Source organism: Micropterus salmoides, unplaced genomic scaffold (assembly GCF_014851395.1).
Source record: "Micropterus salmoides isolate LMB-PRFRI ecotype aquatic unplaced genomic scaffold, ASM1485139v1 Ms_hic_scaffold_22, whole genome shotgun sequence".
NCBI classification, from domain to species: Eukaryota; Metazoa; Chordata; class Actinopteri; order Centrarchiformes; family Centrarchidae; genus Micropterus; species Micropterus salmoides.
This window is the reverse complement of record NW_024041373.1, coordinates 23,528,210-23,548,211: the sequence shown is the minus strand read 5'-3', so window position 1 is coordinate 23,548,211 and position 20,002 is coordinate 23,528,210. Positions and strand designations below refer to the sequence as shown.

The window sequence follows — 20,002 nt, the reverse complement described above, 5'->3', positions numbered from 1 at the left end:
TACATTTCTAAAAACATCCATTCAAAATGAATATACTGTACATTTATGCAATCCAATTAAAATCTTCAATCCCATGCCACAAACAGTATTCAAATCTTTTTCTTGTACTTAGATACAGTAAGCCTAGAGCCGGTCTAAGGTCTAAAAACATCTGTAAATAAATTAGTAGTTTTATCCTCCTTGGGAATACTAGAGGGGTTGGGTTTACCTCATGAGATTAATTAACACCTGTCTGCTGCAGCTAAGTTAAAAAAAATAATTTAAAAATAGGCACTTTCCTCTACTTTTCAGGTGACTGTTGTGACAGTCTGCCATGTGTTCCTACTGCATATTAACATCAACCTCAGAGGCACTAAAAACTAAAGGTCTAAAACAGGAGATGATATAACCCCAAAGACTGAAACAAGGTTACCGTTATCTACTCCACTACTATTACTACCTCTGTCTACCAAAGAAGACCAAAGGGCATAAAAACTGGGAGCAACTCAAACTAAAGAAACTACATTTTAAGTGTGTAGCTATACAGTACTTTTAACTTTAACATTATCTAGATAATATATGTAAACCATGGAGCCACAGACCTGGCTTTTACACAATAAACATTTGCAGGGAAACAAAACACTCAAAGTTAACCTCTAACGCCTAAAAGGGAATTTTTAGAGGATAACTCTGTACCATAAGTTTGTAGATGTGAAAACTCTCTGTATCTTTGTTACTGTGCATACCAAACATTTCAGTGAAACACATTTGTCGCATCAGATTGTCTCATATAAAAGAGCAAAGCACAAGAATGGTGATCATCGTTTTTTTCCCCAGGTAAAGTAAAAATAATTTCTCCATGTACTTGCCAGTAAAACTGCTAAAGACACCCACTAAAGCTTTTGGCTAAAAAAAAACCAACAAAAAAAAAAAACTGCGTACACGTGCATGTGTGTTTGCGAATGCACACATGAGAGTGCAAAGTGTATGTGTATGTGTGTGTGTGTGTGTGTGTGTGTGTGTGTGTGTGTGTCTGTGTAAGCCATGCTCTGCAGGAAGCTCCTATGAAGCACAGCCTTTTCTCTGATCACATCAAAGCGTGAAGCAAGCAGCAGTGGGAAAATAAAACCCACAAGAATCCAAAGTGCTGAGAGCCGTGACAGCCTGGAGTCATTTACAACAGCGTTAGTTGCGTGTGATTGGCCAAGACTGGTCCTGCCATTCACAATGATTGGCTGATGGGTGGGTGCGGTTAGGACACCGGCAAACAAGACCCCGGGTGAATCAGGACGTGAGAAGGGTCTGACTTACCTCTGCTTTAGCTCCTCCTCCACAGATTTGAGAAGACTCCTGTTTGTCAGACAAGTGAAGAGAAAAGTATAAACGACAGAACATGATTAAGATAAATGAGAGAAAGGTTTTTTAGTCCTTGCCAGACTGTGGAGAACATTCTAGAGCCCTGATCTGAACCTGTGCTTTCCTGCTTATAAAACACACTTAAAAGCAGAAAGCTCATACAAACACACAGTTTACAGAACATCCTCAAGCTGCAATTATGAATAAATCATCAGAAGTACAGCTTGAAAACTCCATCTCTCACATTCTGGCACTCCCTTCCTCTCTTTTGTCACAGTCGATGAAAGAATGGGGTAACATTGAAGCACTGGAGAGATAAAGGGATGGAAGTGTAGAGAAAGAAATAAGCAAGACGAGAGAAAATAAGAAAGAGAGAGAGACACAAAAGGATAGTGAACGAGAGACTTACTTATTTCCTCCCAGTAGACTTGAATCATGCCCGTACTCCAACTGCAAGTCCTACAGGACAAACAAATTACATTACCTACTGCGATATATTCCTTTCATAACCAGCTCATTTAAAAAAGGTGCTTTGTATTTGATTTGTCCAGGAACGGAAACAGGCCTGAAGATCTTAGCCAAGTGCCACAATACACACAACAGTGAAAAAATGACAACAACTGAAACCCTGTTCAATTGCAAAATTACTGCAGGGGACTGCTACTGTAGCGGCAGTGGTGCCAGTTATGACAGCCTGCTATAAATATTAATGTCCCCAATAAAACAGCAATTTCACCATAAGTCTAATTCACAACCAGAGACGTACACAGATGCACATAGTGAGCCTGTGGCTAACTGTATGTATAGATTTGACTCTTGCTGAGTTCACATTGTGGCCAAAAAAAAAAGAATAAGATGTTAACCACGACAGCAATTCCCTCTTGTCTTCTCCATAGTTTTTACATTTTTAGTTTTAAGATAAGTAACAAAAGTGGCAGTGTCTGTTTTTTTCCCCCCTTCATGGTAAGATTTTTCTGCACTCCTGAGTCCTACTATCAGGAATTCCTGCTCAAGAAGTAACAAAAATATCAGCTTGATACGATACCTGCAGTCACCCTGCTTAGTTTCTGTTCCATATCTGCTTAGGTGTTATAACACAAAAGTTGGTATTAGTGGGGGGGTTGTGACGCCGGGGTGGGGAACCACTGTTTTAGACAGTTTAAACAATGAATCTTCAATATGAAGTCAGGAAGTGTTGTTTCTAAATCTGCACACATTCAATATAGCAACAGTGTGACAGATAAGCCAACTCAGTAAAGTTTCTTGAGTGTGTGCTGGATAATTATGATTCATTACTCATAGTTTTTACGTTCCTGCAGCACCTTTCAAAGCAGCTGCAAGTTGATTAAGGTGCAAGCTGACAAGGAGCAGCACTGGCTGAGTTTAGCACCATTCTCTGACGGAAGTGAATGAAAACTTGGTTTGGCATCTATTATGTAAAGCCACAATGTGAAAGCAGCATTGTGTCACAAAAACATTTGTGAAAGATAATGACTTAATGCAACAAGCGTGCAGAGGGAAACACACGTACTGCAAAGGAACAGATACACACAAACACGATGCGCGCACACACACACACACACACACACACACACACGAAAAGGCCTCACTGCTCTGGTCAACTACAGGACGTAAGAAGTTAGAGGACATTTAATTAGTAGTATATGGAAAAGAGCCATTCTATAGAGAGAGATACGTCAAACAAATATCAGGTACAATACAGCAAACATTAAAAGGCTGAGTGTGTATGTTTATAAATTTCGATCCAAAAGTATTAAGTCTGTGAGTAGGAATGTCTATTTTCAAACCCAAATGTCCTTGAGTCAAGGCATCACTACCAGCCTTCAGCAGTGCAGCTCCATAAGTCAATCTGACCTCTGACCTTCGCCTGTGTGCGTTTGTCACACACAAACTTCATATTTAACGCAAAAAAACCAAGATGTTCAATTTAATTGGACTGATTGCAATGTGTGCGTGAAAACATGTATTGTACGTATATCTGAAAACAAAAAAAAAAGAACAACATCACTACAGACTCTTTTCACTATGACAACTACAACACCAGTTAGTGAGGCAAAAGCCAAGCCTGGAAAATGAAAAAGAAAATGAACAGAAACAGATGGATGGAGCAGAAGAGATGGTGAAACTGTGAAAGTGAACAAAAATACATGTTGGACATGGAGCAGCCACAACAATCAGTACTCTAGAAATGGAAAAAAAAAAAAAATTAAACAGACAGCAATTGCTCAGGAAGCGAGAGAGCCAATGGAAGGACAAGGACTTGTCCTTCAGAAACAGGTGAAGAATGAAAGAGAAATATGGAGAGAGTGAGACGGAGGTATAAAAAGAGACGACATAAAAGTTAGAGAAATAAAGACAGATTGAAAATATAAAAAAAGCCAATGTATCTGGACAGAGGGAGAGGCCGAAAGAGAGAGAGACTGATAGAAAGAGTACTACCAGATTAGATCTCGCGGTATAGTAGTGCTCCTCAACACAGTCCAGATAGGGCTCAGAATCACACTGGTCAGCAAGACAGAGCGAGAGAGACCTCAGTTAATACATTAACCTGGACTGATGGAGGGAACGGGGAGGAATGGAGACATGGATGCAAGAGAGAGGATGATGGATAAAAAATGGATTAAGGGCAAAAAACGGGCTCTGAAGTCCGTGGATCAGCAAGACAGAGAAGGAGGGACATATTAATCAGAAGAGAAGAGGGAATGGATGGGGGTAGAGACTGAAGGAAGGAGGGATGGAGTAAACGGATATTGATGGGGGTTTAAAGTCGGCAAAACTAAGGAGGAGAGACATTAATTAATGACATTAATATATGATGGGTGCCATGTGAAGCTTTAAAAATATAGATACCTTTGTATCCTCCTTCAGTGAACAAATGAGACACTCAGTAGCCTCTGTCTTATTTCAGTCGTATACTTGGTATTATTTCTTTAAATTAAGACCACCTGTTACCTTAAGCCAGGTTCCAGTGTGTCGCTATGGTTGTGTTTGTTTTTTGTTTAGTATTACACAAGAGGTTAAACATGCTGCAGATTACTCCAGTCATTCAGCCATCTCTTTTGAGCAAAGATGCCATGAAATCCTCCTACTAATCAATTTGGGGATGGTAATTGTGTTACAATAATATATAACAATATTAATGCGGTAATGATTTATTGATTTTAAAATCCTACTATGAGAGATAAAACCACACTGGTCAGCAAAACAAAGACAGGCCCCATGTTATTATATTACTTTCAAGGAGAGGGTAGAAATTGAAGCATAACGGGATGAATGTAGACGAATGTCGCAAAGAACCCAAGGTCCATGGAGGCAGAGAGCAAAGGATTTTCTTAGCGGACTTGAAGGGAGGAGGATTATAAAAGGGAGTTCGTGGAAAAAGTGCAAGTGCAAATGAAAGACAGGAAAATCTGGGAGGGAGTGAGGGAGTGGAGGACTTTAGCAAGATGCTGTGGTTGTGCATGAACCCTGCACCATCCCATTTGTCCGCAAGTAAAACTGCTTTCAGCTTTTCTAAAAGTGATGAGCAACAACAGAACCAGCTTTAGTTTCTAGAAAATCAACTTGACAAGCAACTAAACTAACTTTTCACATTAACAAAAAGCAAGGACACGACATCTGCTCTTCGAATTCTAGCAAACCTGGCAGACACGTGTCTATCCATGCTTGTACATGAGACACTATAGCAAGAAGTCTAATACTTGCAGTGCTTCACAGTTCACAGGTCTTGTTGTTTCTGTATTGAAGCCTGCTGGCTGTCAGTCAGTGTCACTTTCTGATGTTTATCCAGGTCTGAGTCTTGGTGGCATCATGTTAAGCAAGATAGCTCAGATGTAGTTGTTCTCCCAAGCCACGCTCTAGGCCAGCTGGGTCAGATTATCTTTCCAGCATGTTCTGGGTCTATCTAGGGGTCTCCTTTGATTTGGACATGCTCAGAATGCACCCAGGAGGCATGATGATCAGATCCCTGTGCTACCTCAACTGGAACTTTTGAAGTGGTTCTACTCTGAGCTCTTAGTGGGCATCTAGGCTCCTCACCCTGTCCTTAAATTAGAGCCCAGACACACTGCAAAGGAAACTCATTTCAGCTGCTTGAATCCACAATCTCAAGCTTACATGCATGCAAGAAACCAGGTAACTGGAAAAATCAGGTTACGGTAGGAAATAAATCAAAGAAGAAATGAACTTGCTTGAATGCAGCTGGTCAGTAATCTGATTTCTTCTGAGAATCTGACATCTCCACTTGAAACGCCTCAATTTTGAAACTACCAAAGTGAACTATGTGGATGGGCTTCATGTTTGGTTCAACAACATGGGCTGGTCAGGGTGCTTCCTGTGATTAGGTGAAGATCAGCCATGCTTGTACTGGTGAAGTGACAATTACACAGCACACTCTACCTCACACACACACACACACACACACACACACACAGCTAATAACTCACTGGTTCATGATGAGGTTCAGTCTCTTTTCTCAATGGAGGATCAAACTTCACCTGACCAACTGAGAAAGACAAAAGTAAGAGACAGAGAAAGGGGTGAGTTTTCTGACTGAAAATGTAGCTGTTTATGTTGACCATGTGTGTGAACTCACAGTTAATCTCTGACAGCGTCTTTCCCTCCCTTGTGCTCCTGCTGGTGGAACGAATACGATGAGGAACAGAGACCGGAGACTATCAGGAAAAAGAAAGACACACACAAACACACTGTCAAATACACAGTGTAGTAGTTGACACAGTACTTGAGAAGATTACAATGGGTAAAAAAAAAACATAATTCCTCTGCCATTTCCTGTGGGAGGGATTTGATGACACAGCAAAACAGGCAGCCGCACTCTGCAACAAGACAACCAAAACATAGCAACACAGTGGACGGAAAACACAAACCTTCCCTGGCAACAATCTCAATGTTTCGCATAAGTGCTGAAACAGTCCTCATGGTAACATCTGCTCTATACATTGGGTAGTATAAGATACATCTATACTACTCCGTTTTCCCTTAAAATGAATACATTCTAAATACACCAGAGTTTTAGCTGCTTATCAGAGTTGATCTCCATCTACATTAAAACGCACATCTAGCGGCCGTTCACGTATAGTGGGCACGTGCATGCTGGTGTAAACATGAAGCAGATGGTCTCTCTCTTCCGTAAGTTAGTTACAGAAGATTTGGTGAAAGAATAAAGTAGGTCTACAACAGACAAAGAACCGCACCAGAATTTTTTTTTGTCGTGGACCAATAACGAGCTGGGACTCTTTCTGAATGTAACACGGGAGTTAAAAGTGGCTGTGGCGGTGGAAAACAAACTGGGAGCACTAAAACGCTACCCGGAGTTTTAAAACAAAAAACAGGGTCAGCAGCATTTTCAAACTGCTCCATTTTAGGTCTTCCTTTTTGCTGTTTTAGTCTGGAAGGGAGGTGCAAACGTAGCAAAATGTCTCAGTTATAAAACGAAAACGCAGTAGTGTGGATGGGGTCATACAGTTCCTTGAACATATATATTATAGTAGGTGGCAAATAGCTGACCCCAGCAGTCTTGGCCTCGCACATTATCCACTGGCCTGCAATCTAGCCTAGTTAATGCCTTGTCCATTAAAATACTATAAGTCAGCTATTGTATGTGATGCTATTTGCTAGTTTCCTTTGGAAATAACAGAAGTTGAATACTGACTCATGACCATTGTGCAGTACAACTGGTCATTCACAAATTAAACCACAGCAGGCTGCACAGAGATACTGTATTTCCAAACTGTACTTGACTTCATGCCGTCAGTATTTAATCTTAAGATGTAAACTCGTCCTTGTAGAAAAGCTAAAACCACAGCAACCTCAAACCATGCTTGTAAAGCACTGGAGAAAGACAAACCATACAAAAATGCATCTATCAAAGCCACAGATGTAGCACAGTCCCTCTAACAGATTTGTCAAATTTGAAAAACAACCTCTTAAAAAGGTAAAATAAAGTTCATTATCTTAACACACAACTTAAGGTTAGTAACTGTAATGGATGAAGATGGCTTCCATTAAATGACATATTTGATAACTCGCCAGCCTTTTCAAAATGCATCCTGTATCCTGTGTTTCCAAACTGCCAAATGGAAAGATTTTGATCTTTTAATCAGAGTTGGGTAAAACAATGCTTACTGTCTATTTTTAGTTGCTTGGAGTAACAGATGGGCAGCCTTTACTGTACCACTGATGTTCAAAGACAAAAGTTCCTTAATTAAAGCCAGGTTTTTATTTAAAGTGAGAAACCCTGCCTCTCTCTCTAGCTCTGCAGTGGATAAAAACAAACCAAAAATATTTGTTTGCAAATACCATTTCACCTGGACGTGGTTTAGATGCATTTTTCAAGGAGTGAGAGGATGTCACACTTTGTTAGCCATCTTCATGAATTGAGCCATTTCTTTATCAGCCAGCTGCCCACAGAACTAGAATGAAAAGAGCTGATCCTCATTGAAGACATGAAGACATTTAGTGATCTGCTGTTGTTTAGCCAAGATGGCAATAATGCTGTCATGGAAGTGAGCATTGAGTGGTCAGTGCATGTCCCTGTATAGTTGCAATTTTCATTACAGCTATGTTGAAATTAAAGGAATAGTTTGACATATTAGGAAATATGTTTATTTGTATTCTTGCCGAGTGTCAGACCAGCAGGCGGTTAGCATAGCATAGGATGAAGACTGGAAACAACTAGTCTGGTTTATACAAAGATAACAAAATCAGCACAAAACCCGCCCCCCTCCTAGAACCACAGTTAACTTAAAAAAAGAAAATAGATATAATGTGTTAATTAGTGACCTTTTTTCCCCCATTTCCAGTTGTTTTGCTAACCTAAGCCGCTGGCTGTGGCTTTATATTTACTGCACAGACATGAGAGTGATATCACGTCTGTGACTATTTCCCAAACTGAATACTACTAACAACAAAACAACAGCTACAACGATAGCTATACTAAAAATCGATGGCAGTGTGTTCTCCATCAGGCCAAAATGTCTAAATGTCTAGGTCAATGAAATGTTTGTATTTTTCTAACCTAAAAGTCAACTACAACTGTGATTTTATACTGTCTTATAATTGTAATCTTGTGATTATATAAAAATAACTACACCAGCTGATGTGCATATCAACAGGAAAGCGTTAATTTTACTTGCTTGCTCACCGGCATGTTTAGCTATCTCTAGAACTGCCACGTAATCCATCAACCGGCTGAAAATCACATGCCAATGCCAGTTTCCATGACAGCACCAGCAGACACTGAACTGAATGGAAATCCAGTTTCTATTCATTCAGTTCTGTGGTCGTCCCACAAGTGAAGAAACAACCGACAGTACAGTTTGTGTTAGAATTCTGTCACTGCAGACACCACAGCCCACACTGGTACCTTCCTACGAGCTGCAAAACGGGGTGCACGTCGAGCACCAGGACTTATGGGTAGGAAATGACCCCTGTACTTAAACTGAGGAGGAGGTAGAGGATGGGGGATGGAGACAAGAAGGAGAGGAAAAAAAAGGAAGGGAGGAGAAAGGAGATGAGAAAGGTAGAGAGAAAGGAGAAGTGCTACAAAGAGGAAGAGACGAAGAGGAAAGAGGAAGAAGATGAGCAGAAGGAAAGATAAAAGCCAAGGAGAGGGAAGTGACAGACAAAGAGTAGGAAAAGCAGTGAAAGAAGAAGAGCCCAGAGAAGCCAAGGAAAAGAAAGAGGGAGGAGGAGAAGAACAAAGAGCAGAAAGATGAGTCACATGTGTCGGGGGAAAAGAGGGACTGAGGGTTGAGGCGAAAGCGTGAATGGTGGCTGATTAAGAAGGAATTTAATGAGAGAGCAAGGAACGATTTGAAGGGAAGGAAAAGAAGCGAGACCCAGCAAAACATAATCACTACTCTTGTTGACCTGTCTACAAGCTTGATGACACTTCTTTTTAATTTTGGAAGCAAAACCTGAGAAGGTCAAAGGTTACCTCTGGTTCAGGGTCATCATCATCGAAGTCATTGTAGGTGCTGTGGTCGGGGTTGTTGGCTTTGTCCAGCAGCTCTATTGCCAGCGTCCTGCTGAGAGGCTGGGACACAAAAGGGTGCTGGAAGACAGACAAGAGAGGGAGCCAATAAGAGTGATGGGTTAAAATGACCAAAACTTAAATAACCCATAGGTATTCAAGTATTTAAGTGTGAGAAGCCTTGACAGATGTTAGCTGTTTTGCTTGACAAATAACTAAAATGACTTTATCAAAGCTGTCATACAAGAGATTAACATTTTATCTTTTGACAGGCTTATTAATCAGTGACTAATTGCTGTGGCACTAGTGACAATGAAAGTAACAGCCGACAACTTGTGAATCAATATGACTACAGAGCAGCAAGCGGATTTATGCCTGGCTTCTGCTATTTACATTGTGCACTGGTTGTTAGTCCAGTTTATGTGGAAGCATACACCTGGTATATATTCCAAGCCATCTGGGCTGAACCACTGTAGTTAATGTACTGTGCAAACATTTTAGGCAGGTGTGTAAAAATGCTTTCAAAATTAGAAACATTAATAGAGTACATTTTATTAATTGATAAATATAAATTAAATGAAGAGAGAAAAATAATTGAGATCAAATCAATATTTTGTGACCACCCTTTGCCTTCAAAATTAATTCCTCGGGGCACACATGCACATAGTTTTTGAAGGAACTCGGCAGGTAGTTTGGTCCAAACATCTTATCAACTATCCACAGTCCTCGTGTGGATTTAGGCAGCCTCAGTTGTTTCTCTCTCTTCATGTAATCCCAGAAAGACTCAATGATGTTGGGATCAGGGCTCTGTAGGGGCCACACCATCACTTCCAGGACTCCTTGTTCTTCTTAATGCTGAAGACAGTTCTTAATAACTTTCGCTTTATGTTTTAGGGTCGTTGTCGTGTGGCAGAATAAATTTGGGGGCAATAAGACCATAATAACCCTGATGGTATTGCATGATAAATGAGTATTTGCCTTTACTTCTCAGCATTGAGGAGACTGTTCATTCTGGCTAAATCCCCAAGCCAGCCCTTTGGTAAACAAACTGCTTCTTGCTAAAGCCAAAAATATCATATTTTGACCTGGTGCCATTTTTCTGCACCATCGTTTGAGGATATGTCTACAAACTCTGACTTTCTTTTGCAAGTGTACCTAGAAGAATTGATGCTGTTTTGAAGGCAAAGGGTTGTCACAGCGAATATTGATTTGATTTAGATTTTTCTTCTGTTCTCTCACTTTCTATTTTTATGAATTGATAACATCTATTTTTGAAAGTATCCTTACAACATTTTTTCCACACCTGCCTTTAACTCCAAGATAAGCTTTATTGTGGAAATGCACTGATCGACAGTGGGTATCCATAAATAACAGTATAGCTGGGATGTGTAACCCTACTTAGAGTAAGATCATCCAATCAGTTTGTTTTAAAGAACTGTAAATATGTTGTTTAAGTGCTCACCTGCAACAACTTCTCAGCTGTGGGCCTCTTCTTTGGGTTCTTGGTCAGGGCTAGTTTGACAAAATGGTGGAAGTTATTTGTCCTGTCGTCCAGCAGAGAGACAATGACAGAGAAAAAAAGGGAAAGTGTTAATCTTTTGTCCGTCGCCAGGCACAGAGTTGAAAAAACTGGGTGATCTTAAAAGTAGGGTGTTCCATCTAGAGTAAATGTATCTCAGTGGCTGATTATGGCAAAGAAAGACAAGTGAGAAAGACAAAGACATCATGGGCAGGGTCGTCTCTTACCACTTGACTTTATCTTTCAACTTTGGAGGCTGGAAATTACTCTTGGTCATTAAGAAGAGAGCCCTGTGGAAAAACAGAGACAAAAATTTAAACTCACGTCCTTCCAGCAGAGTGCAGTTATATAGTGATGAAAGAGCTTCATACCATGCAGTTATAATTACAAGATCAAAACAGATGTGCCGTCCACTCCAGGACAAACACTGATACTGGAATGTCTCTGCTCCAATCACAATGTGAGGTACGAATTTAATTCTCACATATAAACGTAGTCCTTTCTTTTTCTTTCTAACATTGTTCCACATCCACTGCAGGTCTGCTCTGCTGTCATGACACTATCACAGCCCGACCAAACACACACACACTCACACACACACACACACACACGCAATCCTCTACCTCATGGGGTGCAGATCAAACATGGGTGGCTGTAATTCTGCCAGCTCTATTGCAGTAATGCCCACAGCCCAGATATCACACAGCTGGTTGTAACCTCCTTTCCTCTCTACTGCTGCTACCTCTGGAGCCATCCTATGGAGATAGAGACAGAGAGAAAGAAACAGAGAAAGAGAGAGAGAGAGAGAGAGAGAGAGAGAAGGATGGCATAAAACAAGAAAAGAGGGAGAGAACAGGAGTAAAATTTTAATCATTTTTATCAAATTCTAAATCGGGACAATTAAGCAGCTACACACGAACAGAATTTGAATTGTCTACAGTATTTCTCTCTGGCTGCAGCACACAAGGGCCCCATTATGACCCTGATGTTAAACTCTGACTTTTCCATGACTCTCCTTCCTGGTTTGTTAAGCTTTTGTAAAGGGGTGAATAGTCTGATTCCACTACAGCGCTGAAACCATCAACTGATGCAAACATACACTAAACATGCAGACTGGTATATTCCTGTAGCATGACTTGGATTTTACATATTCGCACTACTTGCATATCCAAGAAGCGAACTGACAATAGAAAAACATGCACAACTTACCAGTATGGCGTTCCAATAAATGACTTTCTCTTGGCTAGAGTTGCTGTGATCTGGGCCGATACACCAAAGTCAGCTACAGAGAAAGGAGAGAAGAGAAAAAAAGAAGTACGGGAAAAAGGAAGTGTGAGAATAATAGAGGGGGAGGAGTTAAATAATTAAAAAGGGAGAGCAAATGAAGGGTGAAAGAGAAGGAACGTGATAATGGATAAATAAATAAATATGTTGGAAAGTCAGAACAGAAATTATTATATGAAGGGAGAACATGAGAAGACATGGAGGAGAGAGAGAAGGAAACAGAGTCAATAATTCAGTTTCAGTCTTTTGAAGGGGAAGGTAATTGCAGAAGTCTTGCGCGTTCCTCTCACCTAGTTTAACATAGCCGTTGTCTGTCAGGAGGATGTTGGCTCCCTGTAAGAGACAAACACGCCACGCATCAGGATCCAACACAAGTAATCACATTTCAGGCCAATTCTGATGATCTTGAGAAGTGGTTTGCAAAAAGGTTTGTCATTTGATCAATGTAGCCTGCAGGTATGAATCAATAATCCTTTCCCCTGTCAGAAACACCCTCAGCTGTGTCTCCACAATAATTTGGAGATCAATTTTCGACATCACTAAATGCATGTGCTGCTACTCTCTTACTGAGTTTGATGAATTATCATTTATTTATCATGAATTATAATGAATGATTACCAGAGTTACCTTTGCAACACAACAATATTTTGTCCACCCTTCCCACAGAAATTCACATACAGTGAATTTAATTTTACAATTGACGTGTGACATGGAAAGGCCTTTAGATTTGAAAGTGTAGCTGACATGTGTATTCCATACAGTTTTCTCCAAACTCACCTTAATGTCTCTGTGCATTTTGCCTTTATTGTGTAGATAGTATAAACCCTGTAAACAGAAGAACACAGCAGCTGGTGTTATTGGCTGTTGTTGAAGGGAAAAGGAAACTGTCATGTGATCAAAATACCAAAAGGGCACTGAAAAACAGAATAGAACATATATTTAAAATATTTCTAAATAGCAATATTTAGATATTTTTTCACCAGAACCGACTGTTGGTTGAATGAAAATCAAATGTTTGGGAGCAGCACAGACTTATCATCTGTGTCTCTGCTAGAAGACTGGCTAACTATACAATGCTAATGCTTTACAGGGTTTCCTCTTTAAGTGTGTGCAGCTGTTGTGGTTTGGGGAATAATTCCAGTTTTGTCTCAGTATTTACTTACTTCCAATTCATTTTTCAACTTGAATGGATACAATTTCAATTTTAAAATGCATATGTAGAACACAATTTGGATATGGTAGTTTTCTGATTTGATTGATGCACAGCTAGTAGTCAACTCTCGCGAACCACAGTAAAAGCTAAAGTGTTAGCATGAAGCCAATAAACAGTTCAGGTCCTGATGGTCATAATAATTTTGGTGTCTGTTTTCTCATCATTATACACAAAGGAAAATTCAAGCAGCTAAGCAGAGGACTAATCTCCCAAAATATGCCTCTCTGTTTACCCCCCCCCCCCCTCCTGTTTAAAAATACAACTACACTGTACACAATGAATATACTGTATACGCTACCTGCAGGGTCTCCCGTGACATGTAGGCTATCTGTGACTCTGATAGAGGCCCGGTTACTGGAGCAGTGAAACAAGGAAGAGAGAGAAAAAGAGAGAGATGGAAAGATATCACAGAGTGAGAAAAAAAAAAAAAACAGAACGGTTAAGATGAAAACAGATGTGTGTGTTTGAGCGCATGTTATTCTTACCGTGATAAATATCCTGCAGAGAACCTCCTCCACAGTACTCCATACTGATCCATAACTTATCTCTCCTGCACACACACACAGACAACACTGTGTCAATACACCTTCACACAACGTCTCACACAAGTACTTTCCCCCTCACACACCTCCATCTGTCTTTTACTTCCTCACAAACACACACACACACACACACTTACCGGAGATAACTGCCAAAATAGGCTACGATGTTGGAGTGTTTACAGTCCTTCATCATTATAATCTCCTGCTGTACGACAGCAAAGTCCTCACCTGGAACGAACACATATGTACACACACACACACACACATTATTTTGAAATTAGTCCAAAAGGATGGAAAGTTGCAGACCGGGTTTCAACATATTTCCCTTTTTTTTATTCCACACTTAATGAGTTTAATGATTTAGCAACAGTGTGATGATACATTTCCACACTTCCTGGAACTGGAACTGAAGTTTGTTGTTTTAATGTTTTCCTTTCTTTAGTTGAGGAGAAGATGGAAACCAGTGCAAGGGAGGGGAAATAATGCATGGGTAACGAAACAGGACCATGTTAGAAGGGAAAGGATATGCAATTGTAGTGAAAAGGGGATAGTGTGGGAAGGAGGTTTGTGAAAAAAGGAGACAAAGGACGACCATGTGATTGATGGAAAAACGGATATAGGGATAGAGAGGAAGAAACACCAGCGAGAAGGGAGATAGAGGAATAGAAAGAAAGCTGAGATTACTCACCGGGTTCCAGTTTGATGACTTTGATAGCCGCCAGCTCTCCTGTGTTTACGTTACGAGCCTAAGGAGGAAAGAGGAGAGAAAGTGAGTTACTGGAATCCACTCTTAAATCCACAGCAAAGATTTATTAGGGCACCGATTTGAGTTGCACTTGACTGAACTGGAAGACAGAAAGAGAGAGAAACTGTAGCTGTTTTCATCCAACTGCAGAAAACAATAAAATGAAAATCCGGCTGACAGCTACCAGCTGAGTGGAATGTCATTAATCAATTTGAACATACCCCTACACCCCCTGAACACATTTCAATCAATTCATTTACATGCACTTAAATAACGAGGTTTCTGTAAATCAGTGTACACGAGCAGGAGCTCAGTAACGAGATTACTCTTCTAAATCACATCAATAAATAACAAATAGTTGCTCAGCTGTTACTTTCCCCATGAGTAACAATATATATATATATATATATATATATATATATATATATATATATATATATATATATATATATATATATATATATATATATATTATATATATATATATATATATATATATATATATATATATATATATATATATAATAAATGTGTGTGTGTGTGTGAGTGACAGAGAAGACGGCGTTATCAGTTACCCCAGTTACAGAAGCCAGGTTTATCCTTTATGGGAAATCTAAATCCGGCTCTGCGCTGGTTAGTTAGATACATACGTGGGCATATTCCTGTTAAAATTACTTTGTCCACTAATTATTCAATATGTTGTTTGCAGCCGGATTTGAAAATTCAAATCATCAGAATTGCAATTCATTCAAAAATCAAACTGGTGACAGAGGAATGTATGGACTTCAACAGGAACTCAAGGCAGTTTTTCCTGTATTCCTGAAAAGCTGACATTTATTGAAAAGCCGCAGGTTTTACAGGAGACTGAGGCTGATTTTCTATAAATAGTGAGCGGTGTTTACATTTGGAAGCAGAGCTGGTGGGGCGTAAGAGGAATCCTATATGACATATACGGATAAAAGATGGTCTTTCAGAGCAGACATGAATTGCTTGCTTCTCTCAGGCCAAGAATGTGCTAGAATATGACTTTGTGACACTGCAGAAATATATAATATAAAAAGAAAGAGAGAAAGAAAGAGAGAGAGGACATTTTACAAGAACTGATAAAACCACGACTTTCAACATGAGAGGCAAAACAAGAGCTTCATCACCATAAACAGCACAGGAGTAGTGTGTCATATCTCAGCTCTTGCGATATTTTGTAATTCTGCGGTTTCACCATTTCTCGTTTCAACAGAAAGAGTGACAGAGACAACCCTATCTACCCTGATCCTGCATGCAGCCTCTCCAGCATATTTATAAAACATTAGACAGGAAAAACATGCTATTTTATATTCTGGCTCGTTCACTTTATTGGGAAGTTGTTATATATTGGAGGGTAAATTTTCTATTCTAAAAGAACATCTTTTAAGCTGCTGGCACTGGAGCTCCATTTCCATTTCGATATTATCACATCAAGACAGAGAGACTTTTTTCCAAATCAAAACATACTTTTCAGGTTTGTATATCCAATTTACAAATGATAATATATTAAAAATAATATTATAAATGAGGGCTCGGTCATCTTGATGGACAGTGTTCGCACTAGAGTTCCTTCGGGCAGGTATGAATGCAGCAATTGCACTCCGGCAGGCACCAAAAACAGACCAAACAAGCGTACCGAGACCTTGAAGAGGTGTTGTCGGTCTGGTTCCAAACTAACTCTGGTACAGTTTGTTTAAAGTGTGAACGTCGCCGACCTTGATCCAGCCCAGTTGCAGAAAGCAGTGCTTTGGAGTTAACGGGCTCTCGTATTCAGTGCAGACTGTGTCTTAGGTAACACTGATAACTACTTCATTTGACGGACAAATGTGGAGACAAATGCACTGTGTGCCTAGGCAGCAGGGCTGGATTGGTAATCTGGCATACCGGGCAAATGCCCGTTGGGCCGATGCACCTTTGGGGCCGGTCTAATGTAAATTATTTATTTATATAACTGTTTTTTAAAAAATGGGCCAGTGAAATGGCTTGTCAGCGACTACTAATTTGTCCCGAGCAAAATTGTAATCAAAACATTGAAATATGAATGTTGTCGGTCAGCGTCTAGTCAATGTAGGCCTACTTACACAAACGGTTAACAGTCTGCCGCAAAGTAGTGAGAGAATAACATGACACACCTGACCGCGACACAGACACCTGTCGCTCTCTCTGCTGTCTCTGTCCCCCTCGCTCAGAGACACTTTGCTCTGTTTGACTGTCTCTCTGCTCCAGGGTGCTTAATTCCCTCTGAAGCGGTTATGAGCTGCACTTTATCAGAGGTGCTGAAGTGAACATGTGTGTGGATATTTCTGTCTGATCACAAGTGTTTTCAGTTTCGGTTTTCTACCTCTGATGAAGAGCAGTGAGCTCGTCTCATCCATTACAGTCCCAGACGGCTCTGTGTCTGTCAGGCGGTCTAAAGGGTGTAGCAGCCTACTACCATATCAGCAGAGCAACAACGCAGGGTAGATTTTGTTAAAATATAATGCCTTTTCATTCTCATTATATCTCATAATATTATATCTCAAATTGTTATTCTGCAAATGTCAGTGAACACAGATATGCTATGTGGGAGAGATTTTTCATGTGCAGAAAGTTTTGAAGATGAGCAGAAAAGCTGCTGAGCTATTAAGGTGCAGGGGTTTATAACTGAATTAAAATGAATTCATTTATCATTGAGGAATTATATTATTAAATATATTACACTATATTTTTATTTTTTTGTGTTTCCTTTTATATAAATAAAGACATTTCCTAAATTAATTGGTGCAGAAAAATTCACCAGAATGCAGGAAATAAAAAAGCCCAAATTTTTCATGGGGAGGACACCCAGACCCATCTCATAAATCAATTTTTTTTATTATTATCAGTAGTAATTATAAAAATCATAATAACTGTATTTAATGGCCTATGATATTTAATAATTAAAATGTAGCTCAATGATTTATAGGGTTCAGTTTACAAATGGCATAACAAGATAGCCAGAATGTCTCCAGAATGCAGGAAATGAAGTGTTTAATGTTTAAAATCTTCAGGGGGAGTACCCCCAGACCCCCCTATCAACTATTTCATCAATACACTCCCCCCCCCCAAATACTAAGCTTATTAAAATATATTGTTGTCTTGTTGTCATGGCCCCACTATTTGTGCAGTGTCAAGTCTCATGAGCTAAGAGTTTTGTCAAACCCCTAATCTAAGCCCTTAAAAGCAACTATGCTTTATTGGTGAGAGATGTCCGACCCATTTTGGTGGGCCGCCTGGACCAAAAATGCCAGTGTCGATTTTTTGTCCCAGTCCAGCCCTGCTAGGCAGATTGTGAGTCTTGTCAGAGAGAGTCTTGTCACAGCAACCTGGGGGTTTACGATGCTCACTATGTACATACAAAGTCTCTGGTTCAAGTCCATCCACAGACCTTTGTTGCATGTTACCCCCAGCTCTCTCTTCCCTCATTTCCAGCAAGCTCTTTTCTGTATTCTACAATGTCTAAAAAGGCAAACATGCCATAAAAATATTCATAAATAGAGAGACGTAGTTAATCTAAAAGTAAAGTTAAGCTTGTACTGCTGGCTTAATCAATGCCCCTAACCTATTACAGAATCAACATGACAAGCTTTGACAAATGTCAAATTGCATTTCAGTTTTCTGTGACACAGTAATGTACAATGTGCAAAGTGAACTGCCTAGCATGCGCCGGGACAGCCACCAAAAAAAATCAAATTAGATCCAGTCTCTTTGGGGGCACCAAGCAGCACCAACAGAATCTTGGCCAACAGGGAGCTGGAGTACTGCCCACACATTGGTGGACTGCAGACACGCAACAGCGATGAGAAGACAAAATAAAAAAAACTCAAGGGTAACTACAAGAAAATAACTACACTATCAAAATGAATCTAGTATTAAAGACAAAAACAGGGTGGCAAAGATTGGTTCCTCTGTGCAAAAGGAAGATCAAGTGAAGAATTAAAGCTGCAAGCAGCGTTGGGCGGGCCCTCGCACTTATAAGCGCGTCCGCGTGTGAGCCGGCCGAGTTGCATATTCTGGAGCTCTGCCGGTGCGGCTGTGAATTTGCTACGCGGTTATGACGCCGCATGAAGGTGTTATATGTCACTTCCTGTGTCCCCTATGTGGAGCTACATAGCACTTGCCGCTATGAATATAAATCGGTGTTGGCGTGTAGATGTCTGCGGGGTGGGAGAGTTATCAAGCACGTAAAGTTTGTTTCAGATGTGAGCATGTACACTGAACAATAATGTACCCAAACAATAAAATAAATTCCTTTTATATTTCCCTGCCTTGTTGTTTATGTGTACATACAGAGGAAGAATGTGAGAACAGCACACATTTCATCGTTACTGTGTGCTGTACCGCAGTTCTGTGTCCATGCATGCAGCAAACTGAAAGCACCGTCTGTCGGAGCGTCTACGTGAAAAGAGAAGGAAGACATTGCTGGTAGTATTGTCTTCAGAGTTGTTAAACACCTCAGCGCACTGAAGGAAGCCATCTGACTGTGTGAGGGGCAAGATCGTTGATGTCTGCAGGCAGAGTAGGAGCTCTCCTGTCTGACTGGTCCACCAATAGCAGAGAAGATGACCCCTTGAGACACAGCCCCTCCTCATTTGCATAATGAGGCAGAAATGCATACAAAAATTTAAAAAAGACAGGCAGAAATAAATACCATGGGTGAAAATAAATAAGGTAAATAAATACAAAGGAAGAATAAAACAGACAAAAATATTAAAACACACACAAATAAATACATTAAAAAATTTGTAATAAATAAAGTTGAATAAACAAATAAGGTAATTATAACAAAGGTGAATAGTAAAGGCACTAATTAAAATATATACATTTATGTCTCCTTGTATAATTTAATTACTACCTACATTTATTTATTTACTTTATTTTTTTGTGTATTTAATTGGATGCTTATTTATTTATTGAGCATTTATTTATTTCTGTATTTATTTCTGACTGTGTCAGGATCGGTCCTCCATAACGGGGTGGGAGAGTTATCAAGCACGTAAAGTTTGGTTCAGATGTGAGCATGTACACTGAAGTTACAACAACTTCCTGTGTCATGGCGAAGACTTGATCTCTGACGCCACGCCACGGACACACCCATTGACGAAAACTCGCAAATAGCACAACTTTTCATCTTCAATGCCTTTAGAAGGCACAGCACAAATTTGAAGTCGGTCGGACTAAATCCCTAGGAGGAGTTCGTTAAAGTACGAAGTGTGTAAATCATCCAAAATTTGACGTAAAATTCAAAATGGCCTACTTCCTGTTGATTTTAGGGCATCGCTCCAAGAGGCTTTTTTGTGCGTCTGGA

General features: G+C 40.0%; 1 protein-coding gene across 10 annotated transcripts in view; it reads right to left on the bottom strand.

Annotated features, from left to right (window-relative positions):
* LOC119917079 (mitogen-activated protein kinase kinase kinase kinase 3-like) overlaps window positions 1-20,002 on the bottom strand; it is a 49,876-nt gene that overhangs the window by 15,746 nt on the left and 14,128 nt on the right. For 7 of the 10 annotated variants that reach the window (XM_038737174.1, XM_038737179.1, XM_038737182.1 and 4 more), the window contains exons 2-17: window positions 14,596-14,653; window positions 14,045-14,135; window positions 13,851-13,915; window positions 13,664-13,719; window positions 12,930-12,977; window positions 12,443-12,485; window positions 12,078-12,150; window positions 11,492-11,623; window positions 11,096-11,158; window positions 10,812-10,893; window positions 9,314-9,430; window positions 5,951-6,029; window positions 5,802-5,860; window positions 3,796-3,858; window positions 1,745-1,794; window positions 1,291-1,329 (exon numbers count right to left, since the gene is read on the bottom strand). In XM_038737174.1, coding sequence (XP_038593102.1) covers window positions 1,291-1,329; window positions 1,745-1,794; window positions 3,796-3,858; window positions 5,802-5,860; window positions 5,951-6,029; window positions 9,314-9,430; window positions 10,812-10,893; window positions 11,096-11,158; window positions 11,492-11,623; window positions 12,078-12,150; window positions 12,443-12,485; window positions 12,930-12,977; window positions 13,664-13,719; window positions 13,851-13,915; window positions 14,045-14,135; window positions 14,596-14,653 — 1,118 coding nt within the window. The remainder of the gene's footprint in view (window positions 1-1,290; window positions 1,330-1,744; window positions 1,795-3,795; window positions 3,859-5,801; window positions 5,861-5,950; window positions 6,030-9,313; window positions 9,431-10,811; window positions 10,894-11,095; window positions 11,159-11,491; window positions 11,624-12,077; window positions 12,151-12,442; window positions 12,486-12,929; window positions 12,978-13,663; window positions 13,720-13,850; window positions 13,916-14,044; window positions 14,136-14,595; window positions 14,654-20,002) is intronic. The other 3 variants (XM_038737176.1, XM_038737183.1, XM_038737178.1) reach the window with 1 other exon arrangement.